This window comes from Xyrauchen texanus, chromosome 11 (assembly GCF_025860055.1).
Source record: "Xyrauchen texanus isolate HMW12.3.18 chromosome 11, RBS_HiC_50CHRs, whole genome shotgun sequence".
Classification (NCBI taxonomy): Eukaryota; Metazoa; Chordata; class Actinopteri; order Cypriniformes; family Catostomidae; genus Xyrauchen; species Xyrauchen texanus.
Window position 1 is genome coordinate 6,905,350 of NC_068286.1, and position 25,912 is coordinate 6,931,261.

Consider the following 25,912-nt stretch of genomic DNA (forward strand, 5'->3'; position numbering starts at 1 on the left):
AGCATGACAATACTGTAGCTCAGCTATTTTCACAGTAGTGTCGCTTATTCAGAAACAAGCTACATTTTCCAACGACTAGCGCATTAGCATCACAAGATGCTGCATTTGTCATATTATATTGCGAATGGAATGTCAGGGTTTCATGCTCTTCGCAGCCAATAATTCACAGCTAAAACACAGTGTACCATTGTACACATTGTGTTCAAAATATACAATGTGTACAATAATAACTCTAATAATAAATAAGCTCTATAACTCAACTCTCTCCTCTCCACCAATAAGTGGTGTGTGTTGAGAATACTGGCTCACTGTGGATACCGTAGCATCATCCATGTGGATGCTGCAGACTGGTGGTGGTTGAGGAGAGTCTCCTGTTCAATGTGTAAAGCGTTTTGAGTGTAGTGTCAGAAAAGTGCTATATAAAATGTAACATTCACTGAAAGTATCATGTTCATCTGTACAAACAATAGTACGCAAGAATAAGCACCATGGGACTATGCAGCCATCATACCACTCAGGAAGGAGATGCATTCTGTCTCCTAGAGATTAATGTAGTTTGGTGTTAAAAGTGCAAATCAATCTCAGAACAACAGTAAAGGACCGTATGAAGATGCAGGAGGAAACAGGTAGACGAGTATCTATATCCACAGTAAAACGAGTCCTATATCGACTGCTCAGCAAGGAAGAAGTCACTGCTCCAAAACTGCCATAAAAAAGCCAGACAACAGTTTGCAAGTGCACATGGGGACAAATATCTTTTAAATATTAAAAATATTTCTGGAGAAATGTCCTCTGGTCTGATTAAACAAATATTGAAATTGTTTGGCCATAATGACCATTGTTATGTTTGGAGGAAACAGGGTGAGAATTGCAAGCTGAAGAACACCATCCCAACCGTGAAGCATGGGGGTGCTTTACTGCAGGAGGGACTGGTGCGCTTCACAAAATAGATGATGGCATCATGAGGAAGGAAAATTATGTGGATATATTGAAGCAACATCTCAAGACATCAGCCATGAAGTTAAAGCTTGGTTGCAAATGGGTGTTCCTAATGGACAATGACCCCAAACATACCTCCAAAATTGTGGCAAAATGGCTTAAGGACAACAAAGTCAAGGTATTGGAGTGGCCATCACAAAGCCCTGACCTCAATCTGAACTGAAAAGCATGTGTGAGCAAGGAGGCCTACAAACCTGACTCAGTTACACCAGTTCTGTCTGGAGGAATGGAACAAAATTCCAGCAACTTATTGTGAGAAGCTTGTGGAAGAATACCCAAAACATTTGACAAAAGTTAAACAATTTAAAGGCAATGCTACCAAATACTAACAAAGTGTATGTAAACTTCTGACCCACTGGGAATGTGATGAAAGAAATAAAAGCTGAATTAAAGACATTTCAGTAGTGACAGGTTGTGATCCTAACAGGCAAAGACAGGCAATGTTTTAAATGTCATGTGAAAAACGGAGTTTAAATGTATTTGGCTAAGGTGTATGTGAACTTCTGACTTCAACTGTAGGAACACATATGGCTGATCAGATGGCATCACTGTCTCTTTTTCTCTCCTGTCCAGGACAAATAATGTGGATTAAGGTTAAGCCCCCCAAAAAACATGATAAATAAATTCATCTAAAATATAAAAGGACTGACCTGATCTAATGGCTTTGTCCTTCTGATTGTACAGTGACAGATGGGAGGTTGGGAATGAGCCTGTTGGGAGCATGTTGTGATGTTAGAGATTAGCTTTAAATCTCAAACAGTGAATGGGTTACATACAGGTCTAGTCTGTTTTAATCTGTGTGCCATTGAGCAACCGCTCTGACTTAGTGAAATCCAGCCACCATAAGCATGAACTATACTACTTGTGGACTGTGGATAGTTGGTGTTGTGGGTGGGGGGGTCATTTTTGGTGCATTCAAAATCTTTAAACAACCAAATTTTCTTCTGTTGAATGAAAAAAAAAAAAAGGTTTTAATGGTCAAATTCTTTTTCGAAAAGCAAACAGTGGCTCTCTTCCAAAGCTTAGCGAGCTGTCTTGCTCTGATCTGCCTACATAGACAGTTGCCTTTTAAGGCAGCATCCTAACTGAACTGGAATGTCATAAGTGAATGCTGTTGTGGTCCCATGGAAACCAGGAAGTAATCACAAACACATTATCAATGGCATTTTCCATACTTACAGTGACTACTTCACTCAGAGAACCTGTCAATCACAGCTGTCAATCATGATGTCACAGCACCATCTTTATAGCATCAAATAACTAAAAACAAACTTATTTTGAAAACAAACACTTGAAATTACATCAATGTGATAGAAACTACAGTAAATGACAGAAACTATCTTTGGAAAAAAGATATGTGAAGTGTAATTTAATTGTTTAGTTGGTCTCACGTCCCGTTGAATAACATGGGGAGGCGGGGTTTATGACCTATACTAGGACCAGTCACCGGGGGGTGATCGAGACATTTTGGCTTCACTTTTGAGGGCTTGTGCGGCACACTTGGTTCATACGTACAACAACACTTCCAGCTTTGGCCACTGGGGGCAGTGGTGCACATTTTGGTGAAAAAAATCTGATTTCAGCTGAAGAACTTTTTACTTACTGTTGCCGAATTTACTCTTCGTCTTGATGCCTTATAATGGTTGTGGCAGGGTGAGCAAAAGGCAGACCCATTGGGAGTGGTGTTAGTCCTTGGAAAGGTGTTTATTTGAAATAATAATAACCACATTTTTCAAAAAGGGGAATCAAATATCCATGGGGAAGTATCCTCCCAGTGAATGAGGCTAAATGTGGGTAAGGTGAGTGTCCATGAGATGGTCCAGGACATGGGTGGGGTCCAACGGCTACACACGCTTCCCTCATAGGCTCTGTGGCACAAGGGGCAGCGGATTCTGTGGCGGTCTTCCCTGGGGCCGTGGAAAGGCAGTGAAGGGGAAGGCAGTCTGGCTTCCTAGCCCCTCGGCCACAACACGTGCTGTCTAACTCACATTGTAGGCCTGGCTGAAGGACGGCCCTCAGAGGCGGGCGGGTCATTCCGCCACATGGTGCCAACGTGGACAGCACACTAGATTTTGGAAAAGCAAATGTTTCCAAAAAGACTAAATGCATGGCTGATTTTACGGCTTAAAAGCAGCTTACAATCAACTGCCATGGCACATTCTTCCTCCTGTTGAAGATACCACAGTGTTATTAATCTTAAAGACAGCAGAATCAAACATCCTCTTATATCCGCCAGGAAATAAATCATCACTGTGGAGACATTGGTGAGGGCATCTGGCACTGATTGGAAGGAATACTGCCCTGAGTAATAGACTAATGTTGACATCTCCATTCACTATCAGTATCTGATCTATCAGTAACAGTACTGATCAGCAGCACTATGGGAAATTTAAGAGTATACGTTTGAAAGATGAGAGCTCAACTGTGCGAAAGACATAACGGCATGTGGAAAAATAAAGATATCCTAGCCTTCAGAAGACAGCTGTCTGTGTAGGCAGCAGACGCGAGGCAGTGTTAGATTTTGAATAAGAACCATTGAGTGAACAAGGTCCATGTGGCAGAACTCCGGCCGAGCCAACTTCTATAAAGCTCTTCAGCATTCTTAATCTGTTTAGCTCAACAGTTCCTTTTCTGAATGCTCAGATGCCAGTTGTATATTTCTGTTATCTGAAAAGTGTGTGAGAAAAGTGGTTTCAGACTCTTAAAAGACACAGTGGTCTGGAAAGTCCTGAATTCCCTGTTTAAGACCTGTTTGGTTCCCTTCTTACGTTCTTGGTCACTGAAAATCACTTCATCTCCAAAACAACCGTTCTTGAAAATTGTAGCCTATAGGATTTTGGCCGTCTTTACAAGCTGTCTTTGCTTTCAGAGATTATGTTCCAAAACCTAGTGAGCTGCCTATGTAGACAGCATTTTAAGGCATAGTAGCCACGCAAACATAATTCCGTATGAAAAGAATTAACAAAGAAATCTAGTTCTATCGGGAAGACACGCAGGCTTGAGTGAAGTTTAAGATGCCATTTATTTGATAAATGTAAAACAGAAATGTAATGTCTCTCTCTTTGGCGTAGGCCCCGTCCGGCGGTCCGAGGGAGTTGTACCCAGAACCGTCATGTCCTGCCGGAGATAGGAGGCAGGGGCGAGTAGCCTACCCCCGTGCGGGACAGGTCTCAACTGGTGGTGGTGGGGTGGTGGAGGTTGCCGTGTTAGCACACCGAAATAGCAATGTGATAGATTGTGAGCAGACTTATAAAGCAATGGCTTACATGTGATTGGCTGGGAGTTACCCAGCTAATGATGTGATGATGTACAGCTGCTAGTCTTCCCGCTAGAACTACGCTGCGCTTACATTTATATATACACAATTTTATTCTGTTTGTGTATGTAATTGCATTTTAAGCTTATTAGTGCATTGCATTATGCCATTAACTTTTCATTCTTTTCAGGAGTTTAGACCTATATAGACATCTTTATATTCATTCAGACTAAAGTTATACAAATGCACGTCTTCTTGATGTACACATTCAATCTTGTTATTTTTACTTTGTCTCTTGTTGTTTACTGCAATTACATCATCTAGAATTTCTTCCATACAGAAAAGAAACAATTCTGAGTGTTGCCACCTTGTGGACCCACTGGTTACTGCATGCGCCTTCTGTGCATTCAGAGTAAGAAAAATTACGCGTTCAGTGCTCAAGCAATCTGCTGATTACGAAATTTGCACCACACATCCTGTACGCCGATGCCTAGCATTCGCCGAGTATACTTTAGGCGGCAACTGTCTATGTACATTTACATTTATGCATTTGGCAGACACTTTTATCCAAAGCGACTTACAGTGCACTTATTAAAGGGACAATCCCCCCGGAACAACCTGGAGTTAAGTGCCTTGCTCAAGGACACAATGGTGGTGGCTGTGGGGATCAAACCAGTGACCTTCTGATTGCCAGTTATGTGCTTTAGTCCACTACACCACCATCACTCCATATGTAGGGAGTGAGCAAGGCAGCTCACTAGGTTTTAGAACAGAGACAGAGTCATAAAGCAGTAATGTTATGCTGGTACTTTTGCTGTTGTTAAGTAGTAAAGATAATGAAACTAATGATGAAACTGATATAAATGATCAATATATTATAGCAATCATTAAACTTTAATTTTAAAACTAACTGTTGTTTTCGGTCACAAGTATTCCCTCTATGGTGACAATACAAAGTCCAGTAAAACGATATTAAGACAAATAAAAGCCCACACAACTGTAAATGAATTTATAAAATGAACAAAATCAGACTCTGACTTTACAAAAACAGACAGATATAGGACAGCCCCATTAGATTGCTGAGAACACAAAGTAAGGTTCAGTGCAACTGAAAGGGACATTCGGTCATCGTTTACTCTCCCTCATGTCATTTAAACCCGGTATGACATTCTGTCTTCTTAGATTTATAATGTAAAGCTCCAAAAAGAAAAAAAAGCATCATAAAAGTAGTCAATGGAATGGAAAGAGCAGTTCAGACATCTCATTTTATGTTTCACAGAAGAAAGAAAATAATACAGTGTTGGAACGGCATCAGGGAGAGTAAATGATTGCAATTCTTTCATTTTTGTGTGAACTATATTTTAAATATTAAGAAGAATAAAAAGGAAAAAAGGGCCAAACGACTTATTCTATAAGATCTAAAACCAAGTCTATACATGTAATGCCTCCGTGGACCGGTTTCTGTCAAACACTCCAGTGCTTCATTGTCTTTATAAGGTTTGCTGAAGGACACTATTTGATTTCAGAGAATGTACACCAAAAAACGAGTTAATTCTTCCTCTTGAGAAATGCTTTTGCTTCCTTCTGTAGCCGCTTAATGTCCTCTTTTCCGCCAAGTTCTAAAAAATTAACAAGATTCACAATATTACGGCAAGTGCATCTTTTAACGCTCACATATCTATCTGTGTGTAAGTTGCATTAACTCTATAGACACACCGGGGAGTCCACAGGGGGGCGATATAGCGAAATAAGTTAACGCTTAAAATGTTAAAAGTCCCAGGATACATAAATCAGGCATATGTGGTATCATCTGAAACCTTAGAATCTGAACTTCTCAAAGAGCAACACCACTTTTGCATTTATGCTACATAAAATAACAAAATAAGGCCTAAAACATTCACCTTGCAAATAAGTGCCACCTAGACGTAATGTAGTAGAAAATATTAGTATGAATATAAATGTTTTTCACATAGCACTTCAATAGACAATCATATATCACATGAAAGCGCAGATTTATTTACTATAACCAGAAGACTTCGAGCGTGAAATCATATCCAGGCCATTGCGGTGTCCAAAGTTACTTGGCATGTTCAAAGAGATACTCTAAAACGGATGAATGTTCTGGAAACAGCTGTGAAAGTCTGTGGGTTCGGGCCTGGTTTTCATAAGGGATTACGCACGCTGTTTTCTGGTGAAAAATAAACAAAATCGTCTGTGACATCATCAAGCATTACATTTCTGAAACCATTGGTAATCACGAAAGCTTTTGTAAATGTTCTTTTATCTAAACAATCCCATCTGAAGTCAGATGTGAATCCAAATATCTGCATTCAAATAGCATGTGCCATTGTTAATATATTTCCTGATGAACGCTGTTGTCCATATGTGCACCCTGTACCTCCCCATTTGCCATGTTTTGTATTAGTTTAAGAGGAATTGAATTCTGTTAAATGTGAACAATGCCCAGAGGAGTCTCAGGTTACCTACTAAATATTAAGTTGATTCAGTGCCATGGAAAACGATTCAGCCTCTTGCTAAAGTTGACTGCACGGCTTTGTTAAATATGCATAAGTTTCAACAATAAACACATGGTTAATTCCTCATCTCAGAATATCAAAGGTTGTATCTCAAAGAACAAATAACATTGCACTGTAAGTGAAAATATATAAATATCATTTATTCACATATTTGAGGATTTAGCCAGGGTGGACACCATATTTATTTTGATGGGAATGGGGGAAAAAGAGGCTGATGGAATTATGTACAGTCTGTACAAACATAAGTTGTACTTTTGTGTACCTTGGTGCTGATCCTTCAGCCAATGCAACGCTCAGTCTTTCCAAAAAGTTTCCAGTGGACAGAAAATCTCTGTCAGGATGTAAATATTAGACGTGAGCTCGAATCTTAATCAGAACAATATATCAAACACACTGTAATTCTAACATTCACAGCCTCGTGTTCATTCACGTCAAATGATATTTGACATCTACCGGACTAAATACAGAAGAGGTATTGAACACTCATGTTCGTATGAATGAGTAATTTAAAGTGCACAGATGGTATCGGTTTGCACTTTTGGAGCTGTTTTTAGCTGGGAAAACCTGCGGAAATGTTTAAACAGCAAAATGCATTAAACTAAGCTGAGAGTCCAACACTCTTACTGGTATCTGAATACTAAAAGCGTTTGGAAATGTGCTAAAATATTTAAGAAACCAACAAGACATTCACTTGGTAATACACAGAAACGCCGTTCCCTGCTTTTCAAACAAGATGTCAGAGAGCGTTCAAGCATGCAATCACTCCATTTCAAACTAGTACTCCAATCCTGAGCTTGGGTAAAAAATAGTTTTACCCTATATTGCACCAAGATAGTTATAACAAAAAAAGTCTGTTCAATTTTGCCATGAATTATTGAGTCCTGGAGAGTCTCACAAAACCCTTTTCTAAATCTCTTTTAGATTTGTATAAATATTGTTAATCAGTCCCCAAAAGAAAGTACAGGAGATGTGTCAAATTTCCATTTTCTGTTCACACTAAAGTGATGCGTGAGGTGACACACGCCCAAATAGAACTGAATATGTACATGTTTAATGTACAGGAGTGGGATTTTGGACAGTTGAGATGCAGAAGTCTTGGTCGCGGCTGGTTTGGACAAATATTAAGGTTTACATGGCAGAGACAGCTTTTATTGCTAATCGCATCTGGTTAGTTCACGGTGTAACTGCAGGCTTTTATGTGTCAAAATAGCTTAAAAATGTCACATATCTTCACATTAAAAACAAACAACAGTAAAGATACTTACATGGAGATTTAGTGTGTTGGTAGTCTTTCATGTGCTGTTGATTCTTCCTGAAATATTTAGGCAAGCACAAAGAACTCACTTGAAACATTTCTTTAAATACTAGAATTATAGTTAGTATTTAAAACTAAATTACATAGTTCGTAGTTAGTAAAGAAAACTAAATTAAAATAACTTTTAAATGCTCCTCCAATCACAATGAACAAAATAATACAGTTTTACTATGTTTTACTACTGAGTTTCTGGTTAATACAGAGTTTCCAAACATTTTATTGTCATTTGAGCACTGGAAAAGGAGATTTATTATTATATATTGATTGCAATTTCTAGCTGATAAAACTGTTTAGAACTGAGTGTAACTAATTCACTAATATCTTATTAATTTCCATGACTTTTCCAGGCCTGAAAATCACAATTTCAATACTCCCTGATATTTCTATGACGGTAGGAACACTGTCAATATCTCATACTGCAATACATTAGTTTGTTTCCCTCCCATGATGTCTGCAGGTTACCTGTAGCAGTGGGTTCCATATGGGCACTCTGGCCTGTCATCATCACCATCATCATCTGCCTCCTCTTCCTCATAGTCACTGTCTCCAGGGTGACTGCACTCCTGAAGGTGGAAATGATTTTTTCTGGAGAAAGAAAACAATTGAGTGAACTGAACCAAAAAAACAATAAGACAAATGAATTCCACCATGAACATTCAAGAAACGTAACACTGACAGCTAACTGAAGAAAAATAGAAATACTAAATGTTCTGCACTTATATAGTGCTTTTTTAACCTTAGAGGTTACCAAAGCGCTTTACACTGTGTCCCATTCACCCATTCATACACCAATGGTGGCAGAGTTGCTATGCAAGGTGCTAGCCTGCCATTGGGAGTAATTTGGGGTTCAGTGTCTTGCCCAAGGACACTTCAGCATATGGAGTCACGTGGGCCGGGAATCAAACCGCCAAACCTGCGATTGGCAGCCGACCCGCTCTACCACCTGAGCCACAGCCGCCCCATACCAAGTTTTCACTGTATAACTAAGTTTGATGTTGCCATTTTGTGACCCTTCAAAACACTGCAATATGTCTATTGAACAGAATAGGAGAAACTTTGAAAATGCATTTTTTAATATATATAATCGGTTTCCAACTCTAATATTGAAATTTCTGTGTCTAAAGGACAATACAGCATAGTCTAAAGGGTCAAATAAGGTGTTGTGCGAGGGTATTTAAGTGCAAACGAAAAACCGAGTCCAAACGCAAACGATTTATAAGATTATGTCACGCATCGCCCCTGTGTTTGAGGACAGAACCCTCTGGATCAAATAAAGACTTCATTGAGTTTTCATCTCTTTGCTTTTTTATATTAAAAATAAATGTCAGACAATTGGGGAAAACATGTGCTTATGTAAGGCTGCAAGCACTGAGATGACTATGCAACTCTGCGAGAACCAAGACATAAAAACTCTCCCACAGAAGAACATCTCCACATGACAAAACACACCCTACTGAGCAAGGACAATAAAACGCAATTGAGTCAACAAAAACTAAGTAATTACTTGTCCTGTTCTGTAATGTAAAAGGGTTTTTGATACACATGTTTGGTATCATTCAAGAGGTCTCAGTGTGACTGGTAACACTGTCTCATTCCCTTTCAGCACAGTCAAATCACAAGTAAGATTTAAGAACTTAGTAAAATACTGCATTCTTTCAGAGGCATAACCCCTCCCAGGTCTCTCACAGAGAGTGCAACACTGTATGCAGATTAGATGCATTCTTTGTAAACATCAAAAGACCTACTCAATCACAAGTTTCAAAGGTCCACCTTCAAACCCCTAAATTGTAAACCAAAACCTGGATAACATCACACAGACACATCTGAAATAACAATAGAATCGCTTGGTATTTAAGGAGAGATGACAAAGGAATCGGGGTCTCTCTCTGTAGCAAGTACCGCAAGTGTGCATGTTGTTGATCAAGTGTGCATGTTGTTGATCAAGTGTGCATGTTGTTGATCAAGTGTGCATGTTGTTGGTCCAAAAATGTGTGCCCGAACCCGAAGAGACCCGGAAATGTGCAATCCGGAACCGACTCGGACCCGTCTATTATTTGAAAGTTAAAGACAGAACGATAGACAGAATGACAGAGAGACAGACAGAATGATAGATAGAATGACAGACAGAACGATAGATAGAATGACAGAGAGACAGACAGAATGATAGATAGAATGACAGAGAGACAGACAGAACGTAGATAGAATGACAGAGAGACAGACAGAATGATAGATAGAATGACAGAGAGACAGACAGAACGATAGATAGAATGACAGAGAGACAGACAGAATGATAGATAGAATGACAGACAGAACGATAGAAAGAATGACAGAGAGACAGACAGAATGATAGATAGAAAGACAGACAGAACGATAGATAGAATGACAGACAGAATGATAGATAGAATGACAGAGACAGACAGAATGGCAGACAGAACGATAGATAGAATGACAGAGACAGACAGAACGATAGATAGAATGACAGAGACAGACAGAATGGCAGACAGAACGATAGATAGAATGACAGAGACAGACAGAACGATAGATAGAATGACAGAGACAGACAGAATGGCAGACAGAACGATAGATAGAATGACAGAGAGACAGACAGAACGATAGATAGAATGACAGAGAGACAGACAGAATGATAGATAGAATGACAGACAGAACGATAGATAGAATGACAGAGACAGACAGAATGATAGATAGAATGACAGACAGAACGATAGATAGAATGACACAGAGACAGACAGAGAGACAGACAGAACGATAGATAGAATGACAGAGAGACAGACAGAGAGACAGACAGAATGATAGATAGAATGACAGAGAGACAGACAGAATGACAGACAGAATGACAGAGAGACAGACAGAATGACAGACAGAACGATAGATAGAATGACAGACAGAATGACAGAGAGACAGACAGAATGACAGAGAGACAGACAGAATGATAGATAGAATGACAGACAGAACGATAGATAGAATGACAGAGAGACAGACAGAATGATAGATAGAATGACAGACAGAACGATAGATAGAATGACAGAGAGACAGACAGAATGATAGATAGAATGACAGACAGAACGATAGATAGAATGACAGAGAGACAGACAGAATGATAGATAGAATGACAGACAGAACGATAGATAGAATGACAGAGAGACAGACAGAATGATAGATAGAATGACAGACAGACAGACAGAATGATAGATAGAATGACAGACAGAATGACAGAGAGACAGACAGAATGATAGATAGAATGACAGACAGAACGTAGATAGAATGACAGAGAGACAGACAGAATGATAGATAGAATGACAGACAGAATGACAGAGAGACAGACAGAATGATAGATAGAATGACAGACAGAACGTAGATAGAATGACAGAGAGACAGACAGAATGATAAATAGAATGACAGACAGAATGACAGAGAGACAGACAGAATGATAGATAGAATGACAGACAGAACGTAGATAGAATGACAGAGAGACAGACAGAATGATAGATAGAATGACAGACAGAATGACAGAGAGACAGACAGAATGATAGCTAGAATGACAGACAGAACGATAGATAGAATGACAAAGAGACAGACAGAACGACAGACAGACATATAGACCCCATTTACACCTGGTTCTAAGAAGTGTCTCGGGTGATCTGATCACATGTGGTCAAGTGAGACACATAGCTGTTTACACCTGGTCATTTAAATGTGTCTCCTGTGACCAGTTGTTATAAGACTTGAAGGGGAGGGATTCCGTTTCATGACAACATACATCAATCACAGTGTGTTACTGCCTGACATTAAAGCGCAACAAAGTCAGAAAAGACAAAGTCAGAAAAAAAGGGGTGCTCAAAATCAACATTTCGAGCAGAATTGTCTGTTATTTTAGTGGATAACCTGTATTAACCTGAACTGCAGATGTTCGTGCTTCTCATAAGTGTCCGTGCATGTTGATTTCAGACACACTGAAGAAGATCCGTGAAGTTCTCATGATTGTGTATAAATCTGCTTTTAGAATTTTTCTGATCGGACGGTTATTTCCTTTTAAACCACTCTTACTTGGCAAAGTTTAAACTCTTGTTTTAGTGCAGAGGTTGATTGACAGGTGAGGGGTGGTGTTTCGCTGCTGCTGGGACGCATTCAGGACAGATTAGCGGATTAGTGTGATCCAATCACCAAAAACGCATCTTAATACCAGTTGGAAAGGGGTTCATGGCTAGAACAACAGACAGACAGAAAGATGGACAGACAGATAGAATGACAGACAGGCGGACAGACAGATTTTCAATAATTATCATTTTGTGCTTCTGTTTTTCTCATATTTGACACTGTACCTGTAGCAGGAGCTGCCGTAAGGACAAGGTGTCCGCTGTCGTTTTTTCACCTTACTGGTTCTTCTTGTGCTCTCGGACTCCGTGACCTTTGACCCATGAATTTTAGTCTGCGAGGGTCCCTGCGAATCACTGGAATCTTCTGTTGGTACCTTTGACCCTTCAGCTAGAACTCCTTGTCTGACATTGACTCCCCTGTCACTTACACTTCTCCTACCATCGTCACTTTCCATCACACTGCTGCTGTCCCACTCTTGGTTCCGTACGTCCGGTACTGATGCCACTCTACTACTCCTGGGTGCTGTAGCATCATGCTGTCAGAAGATACATGTACACAGTAAATAATGGACCTGAACTCAGTTCTGATTTCATTTCAATATAAGAAGCCCTTTACGTGATTTTACCATGGAGTTTGTCATGCCTAAAACCCCCTTTCTGTTTTAAAATCAGTGTAACGCACATCCTCAAGCGACTTATTGCTTTAATAAAACAGCATCATCAATGTAATGAAAGAATGAAATGTTAAAAAAATTGCTGCATACAGATGTCGACAAGCAATGTAGCAACAGCAAGGGCCTAGGTAGCTTTGTGGTAAAGACGCTGACTACCACCCCTGGAGTTCGCTAGTTCGAATCCCAGGACGTGCTGAGTGACTCCAGTCAGGTCTCCTAAGCAACCAAATTGGCCCGGTTGTTAGGGAGGGTAAAGTCACATGGGGTAACCTCCTCGTGGTTGCAATAATGTGGTTCGTTCTCGGTGGGGCACGTGGCGAGTTGAGCGTGGATGCTACGGTGGATGGCGTGAAGCCTCCACACGTGCCATGTCTCCGTGGCAACGTGCTCAATGTCTCTGGGATTCGTCCTCCGCCACCCAGACTGAGGCGAATCACTAGGCGACCATGAGGACTTAAAAGTATGTTGGGAATTGTGCATGCCAAATTGGGAGATTAAGGGGGGGGATTGGAAAAAAGAAGAAAGTGCATTTGCATGTTTGCATTGCCAATCAGAATTTAGAGCTGGAACTATCTGAACAACCTTTAATAATTAATTAATTACACATTAATTAATTAATAATACATTAATATACAATGCATTGGCTCTCAACTGGTATTTCTTCAGGACCCAGATTTTACATTGGACATAAAGTGGCGAACCAACACTGTACCAAAAACACAAACATTTATTCATATTACAGTTTTTCAGGATGTGGGCATATCATACATCCTGTCCATGTCAGTGTCGGTCTTCTAATTTGGACAGCTTTTAACAAGTTACATATGAATTTGTAGCAAAACACTGAGCAGGGCTAGTCAACTGGTGGCCCGCGGGCCAAATCCGGCCCAACTATCATCTTTGTCTGGCCCTCCGACTGATTTTCTATCAAATTGTCTCACCATCTGAAATTCCAGGCGTTGACCCTCAGCCCAATTTAAAATGTACAATTTACAAACTAAGTCCTTGTAGTGGCGTAGTGACTCGCCTCAATCCGAGTGGCGGAGGATGAATCGTAGTTGCCTCTACGTCTTAGACCGTCAATCTGCGCATATTATCACGTGGCTTGTTGAGCGTGGAGAATAGCGTGAAGCCTCCACATACGTCTACGCGGCATCAAAGCACAACTCACCACAAGCCCCACCGTGAGCGAGAACTACATTATAGTGACCACGAGGAGGTTACCCCATGTGACTCTACCCTCCCTACTAACTTAGGAGACCTGGCTGGAGTCACTCAGCACGCCTTGGATTCGAACTTGCAACTCCAGGGGTGGTAGTCAGCGTCAATACTCACTGAGCTACACAGGTCCCAATTTAAATGCATTAAGTAAACATGACATTTTTATGACCATTGTTTTCATATGTGGGTTGATATTGTGAGAGGGCTTTAGCAGGTCTAAATGTTTTAATAAGTGGAGTGGTGGTGGTGGTGGTGGTAGTGGTCTAAAGCACATAACTGGTAATCTGGTAATCAGAAGGTCGCTGGTTCGAGCCCCACAGCCACCACCATTGTGTCCTTGAGCATGGCACTTAACTCCAGGTTGCTCTGGGGGGGATTGTCCCTGTAATAAGTGCACTGTAAGTCGCTATGGATAAAACCGTCTGCCAAATGCATAAATGTAAAATGTAATAAATTGTAAACAATAGGCTTAACATTTTTATTATGTAAACTTGATAAAAAAAAGTATTTGTTAGTTAAGAGTATAAGTCATGTTTGTTCTTCAGCCAGATCTTACGAAAGATTTATAGCCAGACCTTAAAAAATTATAATTCATTAAAGCTGCAAGCAGCGATGAATGGGCCCTCGCACCCTGGTGCACGTTTGGGGCTGCTGTACCAGGGGAAATGTGACTCCGATTTTTTTTTTACTCTGAATATATTGGCACGTAGGTGTATTCAGGCTGGGACATGTGAAGTTTGGAGCAGATTCGACATTTTACGTTTCAGTTATAACAACTTCCTGTTTCATGGCGATACATCGAACTTCGTCAGGCTGCCACGGACACGGCGTTCAAAGAAAACTCAAAAGCTTAGAATAACCAAATATGAAGTAGATCTGATTTAATCTGTAGGAGGAGTTCGTTAAAGTAAGAGGCCTGGAAATGGCAAAAACTGAGCAAAAATTGAAGAGTAAAATGTAAATGGCTGGCTTCCTGTTGAGTTTAGGACATGGGTCCAGATACTTTTTTGTAGGTATTGGCATGTTACACGTGTACCAATTTTCATACGTGTGCAGGTGAAACGTAGCGTAAAGAGCACATCGAGCAATTTTGCCACACCTAATTCTGAAACCCATATCAGATGTACATTTTTACCACTTCTGATGCATGTGCGTGTGGATAATCTGCACCCCCTCTAAGAAAGTAATTGAAAAGCCCTGCTGTAGAGTTTGATTGTACACACAGCCTTTGAAATTAATAACAAAATCTTTTGGAAGCAAACTATTCACAACTAGATGGCTAATTTCATGATAATTTGCAATCTGCAAAGTTTTACTCCTGTTGTCTGTGACACATTTTTGGGTCGAGACCCACCAGTAGAGAACCACTGCAATAGAAGACATGATCTCGCTTTACCAGAGATTCCAACTCATCTTCAGATTCACTTTACAGTTTCTTTGCTTTACTTTTGGGCGTCTCTTCCTTTTCGTCCTTCTCTGATGAGAGCTGTGTGGTGCGAGCTTGTTTGGGTCCAGTTGTGCGTTTGGGTTGTGATGGGGTCCCTCTCACTGAGCTGCTCGCACCTGCTACAGAAAAAATATATAATCATTTTTGGTAATCAATACAATATAATCAAATGTATTTCTTCTGTCCCAATCTATACTAGACAGTATTTACTTATTAGTATGTAATCTGGAGGTCATGTATTAACTACATGTTATATGTTATAACTTGGGGAAAAAAATTCTGATTTTTGTCAATTTACTTTTATATTAAGAATATGAGAGAAAACAAGGCAGAAAAATAATAATAATGCACAGTATTTTTAGAAACATTTTTACAATTCAAAATATGTTCGTTGCTGCTATGAAAATTACTAATTTTCTTATAAACTCCTTTTCTTTAAAAATAAGAAACAGAAATCTGGGTGACAGTGAGGCACTTACAATGGAAGTGGATGGGGGCCAATTTTTGAACATTAAAATACTCACAGTTTCAAAAGTATAGCCACAAGACGTAAACAATACACGTGTAAACATAGTTTTAGTGTGATAAAATCACTTACTAACCTTTTCTGTGTAAAGTTATAGCCAATTTTACAACTTTGTTGCCATGACGATGTAAACCCTGTAATTGTGGTTTCACCAATTTAACAACTTTACAGCTCAAATAATACCCAAGTTTTGACAAAATGAATATAAGTGCTTTTCTAAAATTATAAGAATCAATTTTTCTGCCTTTAAACCTTTCCAAATTTGGCCCCATTCACTTCCATTTTAAGTGCCTCACTGTAACCTCGATTTTCGTATCTTTTTTCAAGAAAATAACGTAGAGTTGAAATTACTTTTTGTGCTAATCAACATTGGGCTCCAGATGTGATACCCTGGTACTGAGAGATCAAAGGTCAGAGACGAGAAGTTTGATGATTTGTGGACAGAGAGAACATTAAGTACAGCAAACATATGGCTCTCCATGATTCACTCTCTCCATCGAGCTAAGTGCGTGCAAGGAGACAAACTGTCTGACTGCGACTGAGTGAGTGTGTATCGTGTGCACTTATCATGAAGTTTGTCAACCCTTGGTCCAATCCAAATGACTGCTGCAGGTGCAAATAAGAGCTCTCTGACTCTGATGATAAACAAAGTCCTTCAATACGCTTACCCACACACTCGCATTCATAACCTGATTTAACCTAGTGAAGTGAAAGAAAATAACAGCACTTCATTTAGCAAACCAAAGCAGCAGCGAACAAGAGATAAAAGAGAGAAACTGGGCATCTTAGAAGTTCACCATGCAGTTAGCTTATTACATGCCATGTGCATGTAAAGTGAACCAGCTTTCCTTTTAATTTCCCATTCTCGTAATTCAAAATATATTTGACCATTACAGATTACAATGCAAAACAAATACACATAAATACACTGGAAGGCAGTCACAGAAGAATTTCCCTCCTGCTATCACTATAATAAACAATATATAAAACCTTTAAGTAAAATATAAATGTTTCCCACCAGTAGCTAGAGATGCAAACCTGCTTCTAAATATTCTGATTGAGAAAGTTTTCTCAAGTAGGGCCCTGTAAGCTGAGTGCCAAGTGCCAAGAGATCCAGATGGTGTGGTGTGTATGACATGTCTGGTGTTAATGAGGTGTTTATAAGGTCTGCAGCACATTAGCGATACATTTGCATTTCTGGAGAGCTGCAGGATTCATTTGAGAGGCTGAAAGGATGAGGCAGGTGTCTGAGCCAAACCTGGACTCAATCTGGCTGGGTCGAAGTTACAGTACTCTAAATGATTTGACAAGACTGAGTGAGCTGATAACAAATGACTATGTCTACCCTTTCATTTCTCTCCCTGCCTTCCAACTTTACCCCCTTGAGATCAGGCCAAGTACAATAGAGCTGTCAACAGGGAGAAACTACATTTGAATTTTTAACTGAAATATTTCCAATATTCGAATTATATTAGAATTTTAAAAGACATTATTCTAGGTACAGTAGTGGTAAAAATCTCCCAAGACGTCTGATTTTTAAATTGACACTTTGACACTTCTGTTTATTCGTTGCACTGCATCTGTTTTAGTCCAAGATTGCAAGTCATTGTCAGTTCTTGGCACACATCCAATAATCAAATGCTCATTTTCACAATCCAATATGCATTTTTTATCTTACATTCGACGAATATTAAAATTAAAATTTGACAGCCCTAAAGTACAATCCCATTGTTGATGTGACAACCCACACAAACAGTGTGTGACACTTGATGAATGTGTTGATAGGGAGAATTTCCAACACATTTATGTTTTGTCTTTAAACCCATTTTTCTCCCAATTTGGAATGCCCAATTCCCACTACTTAGTAGGTCCTCAAGGTGGCGCAGTTACTCACCTCAATCCGGGATGCAGAGGACAAGTCTCAGTTGGCTCCGCTTCTGAGACGTCAATCCGCGCATCTTACCATGTGGCTCTCGCTGTGCCTAACACTCTCCGCAATCCACGCACAAGTTACCACACGCCCCATTGAGAGCGAGAAATGCTAACCCCACAAGGAGGCTACCCCATGTGTCTCTATCCTCCCTAGCAACCAGTAGGAGACCTGTCTGGAGTCACTCAGCATGCCCTGGATTCAAACTCACGACTCCAGGTGTGGTAGTCAGCGTCAATACTCGCTGAGCTACGCAGGCCCCTTTATTTGTTGTCTCTGACATATGATGGTCGTATTACCAGCATGGGCACAGTGCCAATGGCATTTATGGTGCAAAGGCACCATAGAGCATCAGTTTTGTTGCCATGGAGACATTATTCCATCACTACAGGGACAGTACCTTTGGCAGATGACTGGCTTTTGGTAACTGAATCTGAAGTCATCATCCAGGCTGGCAGGACCTGCTTCATCTGTGGCAGATTAGAGTCCCCCTGTTTGCATGCTGTGCGTTCCTTGACAACACAGAATAAAGTAAACAAGAGAAGAATAATAAGAAAAGAGTACAATATAGAACAGTTGAGTACAGAAGAGTAGATTATAGCACAATTGAGTATAGATGAGAAGATTTGAGTATAGAAGAGTAGATTATAGCATAATTGAGTAGAAGAGAAAGGTTGAGTATAGAAGAGTAGATTATAGCACAATTGAGTAGAAGAGAAGAGTTGAGTATAGAAGAGTAGATTATAGCATAATTGAGTAGAAGAGAAGAGTTGAGTAGAGAAGAGTAGATTATAGCATAATTGAGTAGAAGAAAAGTGTAGAGTATAGAAGAGTAGATTATAGCATAATTGAGTAGATGAGAAGAGTTGAGTAGAGAATAGTAGATTATAGCACAATTGGGTAGAAGAGAAGTGTAGAGTATAGAAGAGTAGATTATAGCATAATTGAGTAGAAGAGAAGAGTTGAGTAGAGAAGAGTAGATTATAGCACAATTGAGTAGAAGAGAAGAGTTGAGTATAGAAGAGTAGATTATAGCACAATTGAGTAGAAGAGAAGAGTTGAGTATAGAAGAGTAGATTATAGCACAATTGAGTAGAAGAGAAGAGTTGAGTATAGAAGAGTAAATTATAGCACAATTGAGTAGAAGAGAAAAGTTGAGTATAGAAGAGTATATTATAGCACAATTGAGTAGAAGAGAAGAGTTGAGTATAGAAGAGTAGATTATAGCATAATTGAGTAGAAGAGAAGAGTTGAGTATAGAAGAGTAGATTATAGCATAATTGAGTAGAAGAGAAGAGTTGAGTATAGAAGAGTAGATTATAGCACAATTGAGTAGAAGAGAAGTGTTGAGTAGAGACGAGTAGATTATAGCACGATTGAGTAGAAGAGAAGAGTTGAGTATAGAAGAGTAGATTATAGCACAGTTGAGTAGAAGAGAAGAGTTGAGTATAGAAGAGTAGATTATAGCACAATTGAGTAGAAGAAAAGTGTAGAGTATAGAAGAGTAGATTATAGCACAATTGAGTAGAAGAGAAGACTTGAGTATAGAAGAGTAGATTATAGCATAATTGAGTAGAAGAGAAGAGTTGAGTATAGAGTAGATTATAGCACAATTGAGTAGAAGAGAAGAGTTGAGTATAGAAGAGTAGATTATAGCACAATTGAGTAGAAGAAAAGTGTAGAGTATAGAAGAGTAGATTATAGCACAATTGATTACAGATGAGAAGAGTTGAGTAGAGAAGAGAAGATGAGATTATATCATAATTGAGTATAGATTAGAAGAGTTGAGTATAGAAGAGTAGATTATAGCACAATTGATTACAGATGAGAAAAGTTGAGTAGAGAAGAGTAGATTATATCATAATTGAATATAGATGAGAAGAGTTGAGTATAGAAGACTATATTATAGCACAATAGAGTACAGAAGAGAAGTGTTGAATATAGAAGAATAGATTATAGCACAATTGAGTAGATGAGAAGAGTTGAGTAGAGAAGAGTAGATCATAGCACAATTGAGTAGAAGAGAAGAGTTGAGTATAGAAGACTATAGAAGAGAAGAGTTGAGTATATAAGAGTAGATTATGGCACAATTGAGTATAGATGAGAAGAGTTGAGTATAGAAGAGTAGATTAAAGCACAATTGAGTGGATGAGAAGAGTTGAGTATAGAAGAGTAGATTATAGCACAATTGAGTAGAGAAGAGTAGATTATAGCACAATTGAGTATAGATGAGAAGAGTTGAGTATAGAAGAGTAGATTATAGCACAATTGAGTAGAAGAGAAGAGTTGAGTATAGAAGAGTAGATTATAGCATAATTGAGTAGAAGAGAAGAGTTGAGTATAGAGTAGATTATAGCACAATTGAGTAGAAGAGAAGAGTTGAGTATAGAAGAGTAGATTATAGCACAATTGAGTAGAAGAAAAGTGTAGAGTATAGAAGAGTAGATTATAGCACAATTGATTACAGATGAGAAGAGTTGAGTAGAGAAGATGAGATTATATCATAATTGAGTATAGATTAGAAGAGTTGAGTATAGAAGAGTAGATTATAGCACAATTGATTACAGATGAGAAAAGTTGAGTAGAGAAGAGTAGATTATATCATAATTGAATATAGATGAGAAGAGTTGAGTATAGAAGACTAGATTATAGCACAATAGAGTACAGAAGAGAAGTGTTGAATATAGAAGAATAGATTATAGCACAATTGAGTAGATGAGAAGAGTTGAGTAGAGAAGAGTAGATCATAGCACAATTGAGTAGAAGAGAAGAGTTGAGTATAGAAGACAATAGAAGAGAAGAGTTGAGTATATAAGAGTAGATTATGGCACAATTGAGTATAGATGAGAAGAGTTGAGTATAGAAGAGTAGATTAAAGCACAATTGAGTGGATGAGAAGAGTTGAGTATAGAAGAGTAGATTATAGCACAATTGAGTAGAAGAAAAGTGTAGAGTATAGAAGAGTAGATTATAGCACAATTGATTACAGATGAGAAGAGTTGAGTAGAGAAGATGAGATTATATCATAATTGAGTATAGATTAGAAGAGTTGAGTATAGAAGAGTAGATTATAGCACAATTGAGTAGAAGAAAGGTGTAGAGTTTAGAAGAGTAGATTATAGCACAATTGATTACAGATGAGAAAAGTTGAGTAGAGAAGAGTAGATTATATCATAATTGAATATAGATGAGAAGAGTTGAGTATAGAAGACTAGATTATAGCACAATAGAGTACAGAAGAGAAGTGTTGAATATAGAAGAATAGATTATAGCACAATTGAGTAGATGAGAAGAGTTGAGTATAGAAGAGTAGATTATAGCACAATTGAGTACAAGAAAAGTGTAGAGTTTAGAAGAGTAGATTATAGCACAATTGAGTAGAGAAGAGTAAATTATGGCACAATTGAGTATAGATGAGAAGAGTTGAGTATAGAAGAGTAGATTAAAGCACAATTGAGTAGAAGAGAAGAGTTGAGTATAGAGTAGATTATAGCACAATTGAGTAGAGAAGAGTAGATTATAGCACAATTGAGTACAGATGAGAAGAGTTGAGTATAGAAGAGTAGATTAAAGCACAATTGATTGGATGAGAAAAGTTGAGTATAGAAGAGTAGATTATAGCACAATTGAGTATAGAAGAGTATATTATAGCACAATTGAGTATAGATGAGAAGAGTAGAGTATAGAAGAGTAGATTATATCATAATTGAGTAGATGAGAAGAGTTGAGTATAGAAGAGAAGAGTTGAGTATAGATGAGAAGAGTTGAGTATAGAAGAGTAGATTATAGCACAATTGAGTAGAAGAGAAGAGTTGAGTATAGAAGAGTAGATTATAGCACAATTGAGTAGAGAAGAGTAGATTATAGCACAATTGAGTATAGATGAGAAGAGTAGAGTATAGAAGAGTAGATTATATCATAATTGAGTAGATGAGAAGAGTTGAGTATAGAAGAGAAGAATTGAGTATAGATGAGAAGAGTTGAGTAGAAGAGTAGATTATAGCACAATTGAGTAGAAGAGAAGAGTTGAGTATAGAAGAGTAGATTATAGCACGAGAAGAGTAGATTATAGCACAATTGAGTATAGATGAGAAGAGTTGAGTATAGAAGAGTAGATTATAGCACAATTGAGTATAGATGAGAAGAGTTGAGTATAGAAGAGTAGATTATAGCACAATTGAGTAGAAGAGAAGAGTTGAGTATAGAAGAGTAGATTATAGCACAATTGAGTAGAGAAGAGTAGATTATAGCACAATTGAGTATAGATGAGAAGAGTTGAGTATAGAATAGAAGATTTGAGTATAGAAGAGTATATTATAGCACAATTGAGTATAGATGACAAGAGTTGAGTATAGAGAGTAGATTATAGCACAATTGAGTATAGATGAGAAGGGTAGAGTACAGAAGAGTAGATTATATCATAATTGAGTAGATGAGAAGAGTTGAGTATAGAAGAGTATATTATAGCACAATTGAGTATAGATGAGAAGAGTAGAGTATAGAAGAGTAGATTATATCATAATTGAGTAGATGAGAAGAGTTGAGTATAGAAGAGAAGAGTTGAGTATAGATGAGAATAGTTGAGTATAGAAGAGTAGATTATAGCACAATTGAGTAGAAGAGAAGAGTTGAGTATAGAAGAGTAGATTATAGCACAATTGAGTAGAGAAGAGTAGATTATAGCACAATTGAGTATAGATGAGAAGAGTAGAGTATAGAAGAGTAGATTATATCATAATTGAGTAGATGAGAAGAGTTGAGTATAGAAGAGAAGAATTGAGTATAGATGAGAAGAGTTGAGTAGAAGAGTAGATTATAGCACAATTGAGTAGAGAAGAGTAGATTATAGCACAATTGAGTATAGATGAGAAGAGTAGAGTATAGAAGAGTAGATTATATCATAATTGAGTAGATGAGAAGAGTTGAGTATAGAAGAGAAGAATTGAGTATAGATGAGAAGAGTTGAGTAGAAGAGTAGATTATAGCACAATTGAGTAGAAGAGAAGAGTTGAGTATAGAAGAGTAGATTATAGCACGAGAAGAGTAGATTATAGCACAATTGAGTATAGATGAGAAGAGTTGAGTATAGAAGAGTAGATTATAGCACAATTGAGTATAGATGAGAAGAGTTGAGTATAGAAGAGTAGATTATAGCACAATTGAGTAGAAGAGAAGAGTTGAGTATAGAAGAGTAGATTATAGCACAATTGAGTAGAGAAGAGTAGATTATAGCACAATTGAGTATAGATGAGAAGAGTTGAGTATAGAATAGAAGATTTGAGTATAGAAGAGTATATTATAGCACAATTGAGTATAGATGACAAGAGTTGAGTATAGAGTAGATTATAGCACAATTGAGTATAGATGAGAAGGGTAGAGTACAGAAGAGTAGATTATATCATAATTGAGTAGATGAGAAGAGTTGAGTATAGAAGAGTAGATTATAGCATAATTGAGTAGATGAGAAGAGTTGAGTATAGAAGAGAAGAGTTGAGTATAGATGAGAAGAGTTGAGTATAGAAGAGTAGATTATAGCACAATTGAGTATAGATGAGAAGAGTAGAGTATAGAAGAGTAGATTATATCATAATTGAGTAGATGAGAAGGGTAGAGTATAGAAGAGTAGATTATAGCATAATTGAGTAGATGAGAAGAGTTGAGTATAGAAGAGAAGAGCTGAGTATAGAAGAGTAGATTATAGCATAATTGAGTAGATGAGAGGAGTTGAGTATAGAGAGTATATTATAGCACAACTGAGTATAGATGAGATGAGTAGAGTATAGAAGAGTAGATTATAACATAATTGAGTAGATGAGAAGAGTTGAGTATAGAAGAGAAGAGTTGAGTATAGATGAGAAGAGTTGAGTATAGAAGAGTAGATTATAGCACAATTGAGTACAAGAAAAGTGTAGAGTTTAGAAGAGTAGATTATAGCACAATTGATTACAGATGAGAAAAGTTGAGTAGAGAAGATTAGATTATATCATAATTGAATATAGATGAGAAGAGTTGAGTATAGAAGACTAGATTATAGCACAATAGAGTACAGAAGAGAAGTGTTGAATATAGAAGAATAGATTATAGCACAATTGAGTAGATGAGAAGAGTTGAGTATAGAAGAGTAGATTATACCACAATTGAGTACAAGAAAAGTGTAGAGTTTAGAAGAGTAGATTATAGCACAATTGATTACAGATGAGAAAAGTTGAGTAGAGAAGAGTAGATTATATCATAATTGAATATAGATGAGAAGAGTTGAGTATAGAAGACTAGATTATAGCACAATAGAGTACAGAAGAGAAGTGTTGAATATAGAAGAATAGATTATAGCACAATTGAGTAGATGAGAAGAGTTGAGTAGAGAAGAGTAGATCATAGCACAATTGAGTAGAAGAGAAGAGTTGAGTATAGAAGACTATAGAAGAGAAGAGTTGAGTATATAAGAGTAGATTATGGCACAATTGAGTATAGATGAGAAGAGTTGAGTATAGAAGAGTAGATTAAAGCACAATTGAGTGGATGAGAAGAGTTGAGTATAGAAGAGTAGATTATAGCACAATTGAGTAGAGAAGAGTAGATTATAGCACAATTGAGTATAGATGAGAAGAGTTGAGTATAGAATAGTAGATTAAAGCACAATTGATTGGATGAGAAGAGTTGAGTATAGAAGAGTAGATTATAGCATAATTGAGTATAGAAGAGTATATTATAGCACAATTGAGTATAGATGAGAAGAGTAGAGTATAGAAGAGTAGATTATATCATAATTGAGTAGATGAGAAGAGTTGAGTATAGAAGAGAAGAGTTGAGTATAGATGAGAAGAGTTGAGTATAGAAGAGTAGATTATAGCACAATTGAGTAGAAGAGAAGAGTTGAGTATAGAAGAGTAGATTATAGCACAATTGAGTAGAGAAGAGTAGATTATAGCACAATTGAGTATAGATGAGAAGAGTAGAGTATAGAAGAGTAGATTATATCATAATTGAGTAGATGAGAAGAGTTGAGTATAGAAGAGAAGAATTTAGTATAGATGAGAAGAGTTGAGTATAGAAGAGTAGATTATAGCACAATTGAGTAGAAGAGAAGAGTTGAGTATAGAAGAGTAGATTATAGCATGAGAAGAGTAGATTATAGCACAATTGAGTATAGATGAGAAGAGTTGAGTATAGAAGAGTAGATTATAGCACAATTGAGTATAGATGAGAAGAGTTGAGTATAGAAGAGTAGATTATAGCACAATTGAGTAGAAGAGAAGAGTTGAGTATAGAAGAGTAGATTATAGCACAATTGAGTAGAGAAGAGTAGATTATAGCACAATTGAGTATAGATGAGAAGAGTTGAGTATAGAATAGAAGATTTGAGTATAGAAGAGTATATTATAGCACAATTGAGTATAGATGACAAGAGTTGAGTATAGAGAGTAGATTATAGCACAATTGAGTATAGATGAGAAGGGTAGAGTACAGAAGAGTAGATTATATCATAATTGAGTAGATGAGAAGAGTTGAGTATAGAAGAGTAGATTATAGCATAATTGAGTAGATGAGAAGAGTTGAGTATAGAAGAGAAGAGTTGAGTATAGATGAGAAGAGTTGAGTATAGAAGAGTAGATTATAGCACAATTGAGTATAGATGAGAAGAGTAGAGTATATAAGAGTAGATTATATCATAATTGAGCAGATGAGAAGGGTTGAGTATAGAAGACTAGATTATAGCATAATTGAGTAGATGAGAAGAGTTGAGTATAGAAGAGAAGAGCTGAGTATAGAAGAGTAGATTATAGCATAATTGAGTAGATGAGAAGAGTTGAGTATAGAGAGTATATTATAGCACAACTGAGTATAGATGAGAAGAGTAGAGTATAGAAGAGTAGATTATATCATAATTGAGC

General features: G+C 37.7%; 1 protein-coding gene across 1 annotated transcript in view; it reads right to left on the reverse strand.

The window, feature by feature from the left end:
* Positions 1 to 249: 249 nt before the first annotated feature.
* The window catches only part of LOC127652050 (aprataxin and PNK-like factor), a 36,546-nt gene continuing 10,883 nt past the window's right edge, over positions 250 to 25,912 (reverse strand). Inside the window, 7 exon segments of the mRNA XM_052138105.1 lie at positions 250 to 371; positions 1,650 to 1,709; positions 8,058 to 8,104; positions 8,570 to 8,692; positions 12,448 to 12,758; positions 15,514 to 15,683; positions 18,421 to 18,532. Coding sequence (XP_051994065.1) covers positions 250 to 371; positions 1,650 to 1,709; positions 8,058 to 8,104; positions 8,570 to 8,692; positions 12,448 to 12,758; positions 15,514 to 15,683; positions 18,421 to 18,532 — 945 coding nt within the window.